The sequence below is a fragment of the Poecilia formosa genome, unplaced genomic scaffold (genome assembly GCF_000485575.1).
Source record: "Poecilia formosa unplaced genomic scaffold, Poecilia_formosa-5.1.2 Scaffold408, whole genome shotgun sequence".
NCBI lineage: Eukaryota > Metazoa > Chordata > Actinopteri > Cyprinodontiformes > Poeciliidae > Poecilia > Poecilia formosa.
The window spans coordinates 431375-445010 of NW_006800347.1; the positions used below are offsets into that span (position 1 = coordinate 431375).

Here is a 13636-nt window from a genome sequence, read left to right on the forward strand (position 1 = left end):
AGGAGAGGAGGAGGAGAGGAGGAGGAGCGGAGGAGGAGAGGAGGAGGAACAGGAGGAGAAGAGGAGGAGATTAATTAATTAATCTGTTATTCTGACAATTAATCTAATCAAAAATTCACATTCTGCAGATTTTTCATTTGTTGTATATTTTTTATACATTAGAAATGAAAGATGCAAATAAATTTATTGATCGATTGATTATCTGCAGCTGGAGAACATCAGTGTGTGAAGATCTGCTGATTAATCAGTTATAGATGAGCAGAAAATGAAAACGCCACCAAGGCATTCTGGGTAAAACACATTTACTACAGAGGTTTTTTACCTTTCTAATTTTGGCACCATTGGTGCTCCGACCGTTTTCTTCTTTCAGCAAACTATAAAGTTAATTAATCGATTATTAAATTAGTTCGATTAATCGTTTCAGCCCTGAACCAGATCCGGTCTAATAAAGTAATCAGAACTTTAGCTGAGCTTTCCTCCACATGAATGTGTGTCTGGACTTGGAGCGGGTCGGTTCTGATCAGGTTCTAGTTCTGATCTGGTTCAGGTTCTGATCAGGTTCTAGTTCTGATCTGGTTCAGGTTCTGATCAGGTTCTAGTTCTGATCTGGTTCAGGTTCTGATCTGGTTCTGATCTGGTTCTGATCAGGTTCTAGTTCTGATCTGGTTCAGGTTCTGGTTCTGATCAGGTTCAGGTTCTGATTAGGTTCTAGTTCTGATCTGGTTCTGGTTCTGATTCTGATCAGGTTCAGGTTCTGGTTCAGGTTCTGATCTGGTTCTAATCAGGTTCTGGTTCAGGTTCAGGTTCTGATCTAGTTCTGATCAGGATCAGGTTCAGGTTCTGGTTCTGGTTCTGATCAGGTTCTGGTTCTGATCAGGTTCTGATTCAGGTTCTGGTTCAGGTTCTGATCAGGATCAGGTTCAGGTTCTGGTTCTGATCAGGATCAGGATCAGGTTCTGGTTCTGATCAGGTTCTAGTTCTGATCTGGTTCTGATTAGGTTCTAGTTCTTATCTGGTTCTGGTTCTGATTCTGATCAGGTTCAGGTTCTGGTTCAGGTTCTGATCTGGTTCTAATCAGGTTCTGGTTCAGGTTCTGATCAGGATCAGGTTCAGGTTCTGGTTCTGATCAGGTTCTGGTTCTGATCAGGTTCAGGTTCAGGTTCTGGTTCTGGTTCTGATCAGGTTCAGGTTCTGATCTAGTTCTGATCAGGTTCTGGTTCAGGTTCTGATCAGGATCAGGTTCTGGTTCTGNGGTTCTGGTTCTGATCAGGTTCAGGTTCTGATCTAGTTCTGATCAGGTTCTGGTTCAGGTTCTGATCAGGATCAGGTTCTGGTTCTGGTTCTGATCAGGTTCAGGTTCTGGTTCTGGTTCTGATCAGGTTCTGGTTCAGGTTCTAGTTCTGATCTGGTTCTGATTCTGATCAGGATCAGGTTCTGGTTCTGGTTCTGATATGGTTCAGGTTCTGGTTCTGATCAGGTTCTGGTTCTGATCAGGTTCTGGTTCTGATTAGGTTCTAGTTCTGATCTGGTTCTGGTTCTGATCTGGTTCAGGTTCTGGTTCTGATCAGGATCAGGTTCTGATCTAGTTCTGATCAGGTTCTGGTTCTGATTCTGATCAGGATCAGGTTCAGGTTCTGGTTCTGATCTGGTTCAGGTTCTGGTTCTGATCAGGATCAGGTTCAGGTTCAGGTTCTGATCAGGTTCTGGTTCAGGTTCTGATCAGGATCAGGTTCAGGTTCTGGTTCTGATCTGGTTCAGGTTCTGGTTCTGATCAGGATCAGGTTCAGGTTCTGGTTCTGATCAGGTTCAGGTTCAGGTTCTGGTTCTGGTTCTGATCTGGTTCTGGTTCAGGTTCTGATCTGGTTCTGGTTCTGATTCTGATCAGGATCAGGTTCTGGTTCTGGTTCTGATCTGGTTCAGGTTCTGGTTCTGATCAGGATCAGGTTCAGGTTCAGGTTCTGATCAGGTTCTGGTTCAGGTTCTGTTGGACCAGGACTCACGCGGCAGGCTGGTGGACACGTGGACCTGAGTGTAGAAGCTCTTGCTGGGCAGCAGGTCCGACACGCCGTTCAGGGCCTCCACGCTGAAGGTGTAGTTGGTGTTGGGCAGCAGGTTGACCACCGTCACCGTGCGCTCCGTCAGCCCCACCTGCTGCGGCACGAAGCCCACGCCCGGCCCGCACGGCTCGCAGCGGGCCGGGCCGCAGCGCCGGCAGCCCACGCTGTAGGTCAGGTCCACGCGGCCCCCGGAGTCCGAGGGCGGGTCCCAGTCCAGGACCAGGGAGGACTGCCGCAGGGAGAAGCGCAGGCTCCTGGGCGGGGAGGGCGGCCCTGCGGGGTCAGACCGGGTCAGGGAGACCAGCATGAAAACATGAACTATGACTGGATGAAACACAACATGGAGCCAAACAGCCTCAGTGCTGTCAATCACTCTAGTGTATGCAGCGAAATGTAGATTTAGATCAATATTATGCAGCCCAGAAATGGAATCAGAGCTAGAATTAGAATAACTACGAACAGAAATACTTAACAGGAACAATCTCTGCTGAGTTTATACGACTTTTAACCCAGAAAAGGACTAGATCAGTCACTATTCTATTATTTTATCAGAAACTGTAGAGTTTCACTATTTACAAATGGAATTAGATACTTAGCAACCCTGAACAGAACTTAGTTTACATACTTTAGAACGTTAGATGAGTTTTCTTTCCTTTGGTTATTTTGTTTGTATTTCCTTTCAACTCATAAAAAGCCCTTTGAAGTACCTTGTTGCTGAAAATGTGCTATATAAATAAAATGACCTTACCGCCTTGTCTCCCTGCTCTCTGCTACGCTACAGCTAGTTAGCATGATAAACAGTTTTCCTGTAGCAGTTACTCGTTTCTCCACCATAAGCAGTATTTCATGAGGATGATAGGCAGCTCTAAGCCCCGCCTCCAGGCTCTGATTGGCTGTTTTTGGTGCATTTCTCAAATAGTGTTTTTTAGTGCCTCCAGTTAATCAATTACTAAACTAGTTCACAATTATTCCATCTGTTAATCGCTACACGCCTAAAATTATTTGAACTTAATTCTTGATGGTTTTATTGGATCTAATGTAAAAAATTTTTTTTCCTCTCAGGTTAAACCAGCAATGATTCTCTGGTCCAGTTTCACTTCATGGCTGGAGAATCTGATCCTCTACCTGCAGGATGAAACAGGTAGAGAATCCCCCCCCCCCCCCCCACCGTTGCCCCCCAGCCTCTACATGTCCATCAGTCACACTGAGCATGCTCAGTAAGCTCACGCCCATATATGGAGTGTCTGTGGTGGCAGCGAGTCACGACTCCGTCCTCCTGGTTTAATGAGTGTTTGGATGGATCATCCTCCTCAGGCTGCTGCAGACCCAGAACCGGACCGGACCAGACAGAATCGGACCGGATCGGACAAAACCAGACCGGATCGGACAGAACCGGACCGGACTGGACCAGGCCGGACTGGACAGAACCGGACCTGATCGGACAGAACCAGACCGGATCGGACAGAACCAGACCGGACCGGACAGAACTGGACTGGATCAGACAGAACCGGACCGGGCCGGGACACCTCCTTCACTTCAGGCGCCAGACAAACAGAACACTGCAGGGAGACGACATCCTGTCCTGAAGTGAAAACGCGTCCAGCCGTCCTCAGTGTCTCTGTCCATCTGGTGTCTGTCTGTCCTCATCCGGCAGCCTGGTTCTGGTTCTGGTTCTGGTCCAGAGTCTCGGTCATTTCTGGGTTTGTCTACCAGCAGAAACATTTCCAAACTTTTATCTCCTGAGTTTTTCCGCTTTGTTACATTTTTTCCTGCAGCAGTGAAATTTAACTAAGGATATGAATAAATCCCATTTTAATTTTTCCATTAAAATTCTGGTTCTGGAGATTTTCCTGTTTTCATAGATTTGATGAATTTATATCTAATATTGAAATGTTTAGTTTTAATCATTTCTACTTGTGTTTTTTTCTTTTTTTGCTAACGATGGACCAGAAATTAATCTGCAGCAATGAGGAAATGTTTTGGATTAGAACTGTAACGATTAATCCGATTAATTGGTTAATCGATTATTGAAATAATCATCAACTAGTTTAGTTATTAATTGTTTCCTGGAAAACACAGGAAGCAGAACGCATCCAGAGCATATGAATCAAAACTCTAAACATTTTGCATTTGATCTGTTCAGAGCTCCTGGTTCACATCATCCAGTTATGTAAAAAAGAAAAGAAAAAAAGCTACAAAATCGACGTGTGAAAAGTTGAGCTGAACATCAACACAGTGATTAATAACTGGATAGAAAAATATGATTTATGGAAGATTTTTAAATGAATTTGAACCAGCAGAAGCTAGTTACAAAGTTTTTATTTTTTATCATTAATTTGACATTTTTCTCTTTTTTATCTTACATTTTTAAAATTTTGACTTCATTATTTCTGAGTATTTTTTCAGCTGAATTCACCCGTTAACGATTAATTGATTAATTTCAGTAATCAATTAATCTGATTAATCGTTACAGCCCTAATCCTCATGTTTAAAGTTTACGTCATGATTTTCTCTCCATAAAAACATAAGAATAAAATAATCTGCTTCAGATTTTGTGTTTTTGTTCTGGTTCTGACCTGCTTTGGCTCTGCGGTTCTGCTGCAGAGACGTTTCGGACCTCCTCTCCGCCCTCTGAAGCAGGATTAGCCCAGTCTGAGCCCGGTCAGAACCGGCAGATCAATACTTTAATTAATGCGCTCATTAGACGGCTGTGAATCCATCAGGCCGGATCAGGAGATCGATGCTGTAATTAAAGCTCTCCAGTGAACGCTCACCGACCCGCCGCCGCTCCAGAACCCCGCATTGGGTCAGAACCGCTGCCAGAACCAGAAGAGGGTCCACAGAACGGACCGGTGAGACAGAAAGGGACACATTCTCAGTGATGCTCTGAGGGTCAAAGGTCAAGAGGACCTGAAATGGCGGCTTGGCAGCAGAAGGTTGTGGGTTTGAACCCCTTGCAGGTGGAGTTAGCGTGAAAAATCTACAAGCTGAAGGAAAATCTGGGATCGCCATCAATACTATTATTCTCATTTTGAAAAATTACATTGAAAAATTTGATGGAAGTGGAAAAAATATGAAATATTTCCTCAATTATGCAAAAAAAGTTTTTTCTTCAGCAGTTCTTGGCTGCTGATCATGTGACTCGTGTTTTTATTGCAGTTTTGTGAAATAAATTATTTCCATTTCCAAACCAAAACCAGAAAATTGATCAAAAGCGTTTGTGTGAAATTGGCCAGTTTCCATTAAGCAAATTCATTTTCATAATTTCAATTTAGGCATTTTAAAGTGAATGGAAACGCGACTGGAGACGGACTGCTGCGTCCTGGGTGCCCTGAGCAGCAGCACCACAGATCCTCCCTGATCGCAGCAGGATCAGTAAGTATTCACACCCTGCTGGTATCGAGCAGCTTCTACTGTCACTTAATGTAAATAGTTTGTTGTGTTTTAATGGGTTAGGGGTTAAAGGAGTTGTACGCTCCTTTAACACTGAAATGTTTCTGTACAATATTTCATTCTTTACATATTTTATGTTGCATTTTGGTGGAAGTTTGATTTCATTGTTTATCACTTTGCTGCTGCTGAACCAGAATTTCTTTCTAGTTTCCAGGGAACTTTGGTTTGTCCCTGCTTTGTTCCCATACCGTCGCCATGGTGATAAAAACCTGATCAGATCATCCATGAGTTCCAACATTACGGCGAAACGGTGAGACCTTTTCATTTCTGTCCCGCCGTTCCTGAACGCTTCCCGGGAAAATCAAAGATTTATTCACATTAAACGAGAGAGGTGAAGGAAGAGGAAGATGAGGAGGAGGAAGACGAGGAGGAGGAAGAGGAAGACGAGGAGGAGGAAGATGAGTGGACGCAGGGTGAAGGACAGTTGAACCATAAACTGATCTTTATGGAATCAGTAGAAATGAAAACGGGTTAAAAGCAGAAACATGACAGGTAGAAATGTGTGTGTGTGTGTGTGTGTGATGTCATTACTTGTGCAGGGGGTGGAGGGGCTGTCCAGAGGAGTCCTGAAGTGATCTTCCTCACACACACACACCACCGATCCTTCCTCGTCCGCCACGCTGTTGGCTGGACAAGGAAAACACTCCTGTTGCCGCGACGACATCTTGTAGGATCCAGGCGGACATGCTGGACAGAACACACACTCCGTCAGGAAAACACACACTCCGTCAGAAAACACACACTCCGTCAGGAAAACACACACTCCGTCAGAAAACACACACTCCGTCAGGAAAACACACACTCCGTCAGGAAAACACACACTCCGTCAGAAAACACACACTCCGTCAGGAAACACACACTCCGTCAGGAAACACACACTCCGTCAGGAAATAATGTCTTGTTTACAGTTTGGTAACGATATTGGAAACAGCAAAAATCATTTATGTTAATATGTCTGATTAACATAGCAGCTTAATGAAATACAATTTACCGTAAACTTCTGAGAAACACACAGGTATGACGGATTCATAAGAAATCTGCTGAGTAAGCAGTATGTGACGTAGCATCGATGTGCCATAAGGTTTGCTGGATTTACGGTACGGCAGACAGAACACCGGGTTAAACATCCTCAGCTTTCCTTCGTCTCTCTGCCAGACGGGGCCAATCGCCGTGCCGATCGCCGTGACGTCGTGCCGATCGCAGTGACGTCGTGCCGATCGCCGTGACGTCGTGCCGATCGCCGTGACGTCGGGCCGATCGCAGTTCAACGCTCCGCCCTCCGCAAAGACCAGAAACAAATCCACTTCCTGGTCCGACCCGTCCTCACAGTGCCGCACAATTCAGCTTAAATTTAAAACCCAAATCAGCTCTGTGGTGTGTGTGTGTGTGTGTGTGTGCGCGCGCACGCTGTCTGGACGTCCTGCGGTAACAAGCTGACCTCCAGCAGGACGGGTGAAAGCGAGAAATCCAGATAAACGGATGTAATTGTCGTCTGGCAGCTTGTGTCAGATTGTGTGAAATTTTCTGGACATTTGAGTCTCCAAATGTTCTGTACTTCCTGCTTCCTGCTTCCTCCGCCAGCTGCCAACGTTTCAGACCGTCATCAGACATTTATACGCAGAATGACAGCAAGAAGCTGCAAATATCTGAACGATGCAAACTCCACAACACACCGACATTAAAACTACAGGAAAACACATTACAAAAACACAAAGTGTGAACCTGGAAAATGGATCCAAGCTTTCTGGATAACACTTACCTAGGTAATGTGACGTCCTCCTGACTCCCCCTAGTGGTCTGGAGGACTCTGTTTTGGGCAACGAGTTTGCAGTGTTTTAAACTTGATGCTGTTTTTTGATTCGATTCTTTTTCCTCTGGTTTCTGCGTTTTCCTTTTTCATTTCTGTGGTGAGTTTTGGAGTTTGCATCATTCATGTCTCTGCAGCATTGAGCCGTTTGAACCTGCGGGCCACCGTAGCGAGAGCGAACCGGGTAAACATGATAATGAATCATAATTTTGAGGGAAGTGTTGCTTCGTTTAGGGGAAACGTTTCGTTTCAGTTTATTGGATCTGAGCTGAAAGGTGAAAGCGTCTTTGAGCCGAACCGTGATGAATCCCAGGAAATGAAGCCGGCCGCTTCCTGCTCCTGCCGCCATGCAGATTTGTGTTGATGGTGGAATAATGAAGCCGGTTCTGTTGCAGCCGGACTGAGCTCCTGCTGGGTTCAGTCCGGCCCGGTTCTGGAGATCTCAGCCCCGCCTCGCGGATCCAGTCAGAAGCTTGTAATTGAGTTTCTAATGTGAGTCATTACACAGGAAGCGCTTCAGAGGCGCACGCGGCCGCGCGTTTGTTCTGCGCTCGGCGCCAGCAGAACCAGCATGAATGGACCCAAATCAAGGCCCGATTATGCAGACATCATAAACGCCGTGTTGGCGGCTGGTTCCGGCCGACTTATCTCCTGCTTTCAGCCGGATTCGCATTTGGGCCGCCACCCGGTCCGACGCGATACGAGCCGCTCCGATAACTAAAGCAGCTGGCGGCGCCACGGCCGCCAGGCGGGGTCATGTCAGTCAGAACCGAGCCACAGCCCACCTGGCACCGCGAGAAGCCCGGCTCTACAGAACCCGTCCAACCGACACCGAAACCGAGAGACAGATCCGCTTCGCTGACTTCCTGCCAGAAACCGAGGGACGTCTGAGACAGCTGGCAGGGAGAGATCCGGTTCTGCCACGGGCTCAGCGGGTCGACCACACACACACACACACACACACACACACACACACACACACACACACACACACACACACACACACACACACACACACACACACTCTGAGTCAGTCCTCTCTGAGTTTCTGTTTCATCACTGGATGAATTCATCTCAGCAGGTGGTCGGTGAGTTAAATCAGCCATAACTGGGGAGGGGTCAAAGGTCATCTCTAGCCTTGGACATCCCAGCAAATTCAGCCAAAGGTCAGAGGTCAGGGCCTGAAGCTCAGAGAAATGGCCAGAAACCCCAGAGCTTCGTTCAGACTCTGCAGGCCTCAGTTAAAGGTCAAAGGTCACAATCATGAGCCTCTCTGAAGGACAAACAGCAGCAGATCTGCATCAGAAGGGTCTGTGGTGGTCTAGTCAAAGTTCTGCCTGGGTCTGGCAGCTGTTAGTCAGAATCAACTCCAGCAGGAAACGACGACATGGTGAAATGTTTGAGATAAAAATATTTCACAATGAGAAAAAAAGACTAAATATGAGAATAAAACATAATTAATACGACAAGAAAGACGAGAGCAGAGTTCAGTAAAAAACTAAAATAATACGAGAGTAAAGTGAATATGATGAGAAAACGGGTGAAATACGACGACGTAGAGATCTACGATGACTCGTACAAAACAAAACCTATCGGCCAATCCCGTCAGGGAACTGAGAGGTCAAAGGTTGTAGAGAATGAAGTCAAATGATGACAGTCATAATGTTACGGTAATAACTTTGTGCAAGTATAAAGTTAAAATAATAAGAGAATAAAGATGTAATAATGACAATAAATTCAAGTTATGAAACATTTAAAAATAGTTATATAACAAAAGTCTAAATAATACAAGAATAAAGTCGTAACATTATGAGAAAAAAGTTAAAATATAAAGAACAGAACCAAAAAGATGAAATATTACGAGATGAAGACGGAGTAATATGAGAATAAACTCATTTTATGACAAAGTTGTACGACATTAATATGATAATAAAGTCAATATTTCCAGAAACACGAGAACAAAATATAAATAATTTGTGAATAAATTACAAATAATACGACAAAAAGTTAGGAATCATAAACTGAGCTGGTCAGCTTGAAACTTTCTCATCTTTAGGACATTTTTATGACTTTGTTCTGCTCATAACTTTAATTTTTTGATCTTTCGTTCCATGAAGGAAATCTTTTCCTGCAACATTTTCTGGACGTCTGAACCAGAGTCAGGAAACGGTTTTCAGTCCGACCAGATAAATGAAAATTAAAAATTCATGACTCTGCAGTTTCATCAGGCAACAAATAAAAAGTAAAACGTCAAAGAATCTGAATTTCATTAACTTTACAAACGACTTTGTGAGTTTTGCCTCTGAAGGAGGAATCAATCCAACGGCGTCGCTAATGAATATTAATAACCCGAAACAGCTGAGCAACCGACTCCCACGGCAGAACCTCCTGCTGTACTGCGGGTCAGAACCGGGTCAGAACCAGACCCGCTTCAGGGAGCAGCTTCAGCTGCTGGAAATCAATAACCAATAAAGCTTCAGCTTGGTTCTGCAGCTTCAGTGTCCATCAGAAGAGTCCGGAGCGGTTCCGGACTCAGAACCGCCGATTGGGTCATTGATCCTGCTGGATCCGGACCGGTCCGACTCCGGCTCTGCTGCAAACGGTTTGAACCTGAAACGTTTTCATCTGAGCAGAAGACAGAAACGCTGCAGGTCCAACCGGTCCGACACCAGCGCCTCCAGAACTCATCTCATTTTTCTTGCTCAAATTACAAATGAAAACAAATATTTTCATGAAGTGGATTTTATTTCACCCTGTATTGAGACCAGAAGTTTAATTATGAGAATAAAGTCAAAATATTAGCAGAATAACAAAACAATTTTACTGGAAAACTTAAAAATACGAAGGAAAATTAAATTTATTGAGAAAAAAACGCTTCGCTACCAGGATGTGATGTCAGCAGCTCAGGCTTTCTTCAAAAACTCAAAAAGATGCTGAACCGTTAAAAGGTAAAACATTTCCTTATCTGTAAAACCGAGACCAGAGGAGAACGTCTGACTGGATAGTTAGCTAGCTCAGAGCTAAATGTTCAGATTGGAGCTACGTAGCTAGCTTGCTTACTAAATATTACGTTTGAAACTGACATTTAGAAATGAATGAATAACGGTGAAAATATAACTTAAAAAATCAATCCCCATTTTTTCCCCTCATGACAAACTAAATAACCTAAATTATTGTTGTTAAATTTTTATTTGTGTGATTTTACAACATGTGATGCAACAACAAAGCTTGTGTGTGACATGCAGTTAAACCAGATGAAATCTCTCAGCTGGTGAGCCGCTGAGTCTCCAGCACTCAGGCAGATCATGCTAGCAATGTTTGATTCTCATCAGCCTGACTGGAACCAGGCCTGTCTATGGGATGTCTTCAGAATCACAGTTATCCAATAAGAGTCGGGATATCACAGCGCGGCGACACAGACCACATAAAACCAGGAGAGGAGCAGACGGACGCCAGCAGGATGACACACACACACACACACACACACACACACACACACACACACACACACACACACACGGCAGCAGCCGTCTGGTGCTTTCAGGAAACATGGCTACCTCTCAGCATCTGATCTGAAACATCTCCAGACGGTTTTCTTCCTCGGTTCTGTTTGCTCCATCATGTCTCTGTTTGGACCACCAGTTCTCTCAGAACATGAGAACCAACCTGATGAAGGTCCAATCATCATCTCCTCTCCTCTCACACAGAAAGGTTCTGTTTGTTTGGACTTCTTAATGAAGGAAGTGACAAGCAGACACATTTCTGCGGAAGTCGGATTTATTCCTGAAGATAAAAATTAATCCCAATCCTGCTGCAGTTTAACTTCACCAGCCAAACCGAAACCCGATCAGAGCCAAGAAACAGAACCTGCCTGGCAGCAGGAAGTAGGATGAAAGGTCTGAATCAGCAGCACATCGAGTCCAGATCTAAAAACGCCAAAATAAACAAAGTGAAAAATGTTCCAGAACCATCTGTAAGGTTCTGGGTCTCCATAGAACCGCAGCAGAACCAGGATCCAACAGAACCACTTCAAGGCTTCATTGCCTGAGTTAAGGTCAGAGGTCAGGATCTAACGATAAGAAAGAGACAAAATGGCCTCCATGATGGAGCTCCCAGACCAGAACCACTACTGACCCAAAACAACAATGTGACCCGGCTCAGATCCACCAGAACACTTCCTGATGATCCTCAAGATTTCTGGGAAAATTCAGCAGATGTGAAGAAACAGAGGTGGACGTTTCTGCTGCTAGCTCAGAGCTAAATGTTTAGCCTACTAGCTAAATGTTTAGATGAAGTTACAGAGAGCTAACTTGTTAGCTAGCTAAATATCCTATTTCAAACTAAGCTTTTAGTTTGAAGCTAAACATTTGAAATGCAGCCAAATATTTAATTGATGGAAAATAAAATTAGTATGCTAACAAAATATTTAGTTGGCAAGCTAACCATTTAACATCAAACCAAATATTTGCATAGTTAGCTAAATATTTGTTGCTCAGTAAATATTTAGCTTTAAGCTAAAAGTTTTGCTGGTAAATTAAATATTTAGTTTTAAACTGACATTTCTAACAGAATAAAACATTTTTTCCTCTCGTGGTGCTAGCTAACCCAACTGAAGCCGTTAACGTCTGACTGTTAGCTTACCGGCAGTTGAAGGAATGGCTGAACGTTGTGTTCAGGAGCAGCTCCGGTTTTCCACACGCCTGTTTCAGGTTCCTGCTTTGTGAGGACAAACGTGGCGAATGGATCCGATTCTGAGCCGAACAGCAGAGCGCCGCGTCGGAGAAACAAACGCTGTCTCTTTAAATCTGCTCTGATGTGAAGCTGATCATATTCCCGTTTACTCTCCGCTGAATATGTCTGCTTATGGAAATTAAAAAGCATAATCTGCAGCCTGCTGCCGCGCACCAGCTTCATTTGACTCTGAATCAGCGGCTCAGATCTGAACGAGCCTCTTTCTAATGACATTTCATTTCCAGTCGCCTCGTTCTGAATCAGCCCATTTCATTAGGACCGTGACCCAGATAGCAGCAAATCAGCCAGAATCATCTGATTCCTGCGAGCCGCGGAATGAGCAGCGCCGCTTCAGCGCAGCGGGAGGCAGGGCAATATCATGAGGGGGTCAAAGGTAACCTCAGGTTTTATTCTCCATCCGTTTCTGCTTCATGTGGCTGAATGAACCTTCAGGTCTGTGTTTGGAAAAAGAATATTTTACTGTAAATTCACACAATTAATCTATTCACTGTGGAAAATCACATTTTGTAACACCCAACGTGTTGGGACTCATTGGTCTGTGTAAAAATAAATTTATCCCATAATTCCCCTTCAGAATCAATGAAATGTCGTTTATGAGAAGCAGCAGGTCAGGGATTCAGATTCAGCTCTTACTTTTCCATTTAACGATTCAATTAAAATGAATTGAATTATTTATTTGCATCCTTTAATGTAACAAAGTTTAGGTGGTTAAATGAAAAATCTGCAGGATGTGACCATTGTTTTTATCCGATTAATCGTCAGAATAGTTGCTGAAGTAATGGCTGGCTGCAGACGGCGAGTTGTCCATGATTCTGTATTCCTGATGGTTTGATGAAACGTTGATGTGTCTACAGGACAGTGTGATTGTTTCTGATGATCTGAGCTTTCACATGGTGCATACTGTAAATCTGTGTTCAGAGCAAAAGCTGCATAACGTTGTGATTTCCCACTGCGGGAACAAGCGGAGACTAAAGGGTTAAACCTGCAGGAAGCCGACAGGACGACAAACGAAGGCCGACTCCAGTTTCTGGAAAGGTCCAGATTTAAAGAGGCTGAATGTTTGTCCGTCTGATCCGAGGCGGATGACGACGGCTGATCCCCAGCCGGAGCGCGGCGTTCCTGCGCCTCAAAGCCTTAAAAGCAGCAGCAGCAGCTTGTGTTCCAGCTGCAGGGAAACAAACTCTGAGCTGCTGGATCAGCCCTCCCCGCAGCATTCAGCTTCCTCCGCCGGAACGCCGCTAACCCCCAGCTACCACACAGACCTGCAGCGCGGCTGCTACAGGCGCTTATATCTGCAAAAGGACATTAAAGTAACTATAAAAGGCTGAAAGAATCAGAGAACAAGTGGAAGAATTTCATAAAGGTGATAAAATATGAATAAAACGGAAGAAAAACAAAATAAAATGAGGAGAGAAGCAGCAGAACCCGAAGGCGACGAGTCAGAAACGATTCAAAGGTTTAACATCTTCATGTCCAGCAAGTCAGATCAACCCTGAAGGATCCCCAGGTGTGTGTGTGTTTCTGTGTGTGTGTGTGTGTGTGTGTGTGTTTCTGTTTCTCTGTGTGT

General features: G+C 44.4%; 1 protein-coding gene across 1 annotated transcript in view; it reads right to left on the bottom strand.

Moving 5' to 3' along the window:
* The window catches only part of epha10 (EPH receptor A10), a 93754-nt gene that overhangs the window by 22265 nt on the left and 57853 nt on the right, over window positions 1-13636 (bottom strand). The window contains exons 4-5 of the mRNA XM_007576501.2: window positions 6042-6197; window positions 2001-2330 (exon numbers count right to left, since the gene is read on the bottom strand). Coding sequence (XP_007576563.2) covers window positions 2001-2330; window positions 6042-6197 — 486 coding nt within the window. The remainder of the gene's footprint in view (window positions 1-2000; window positions 2331-6041; window positions 6198-13636) is intronic.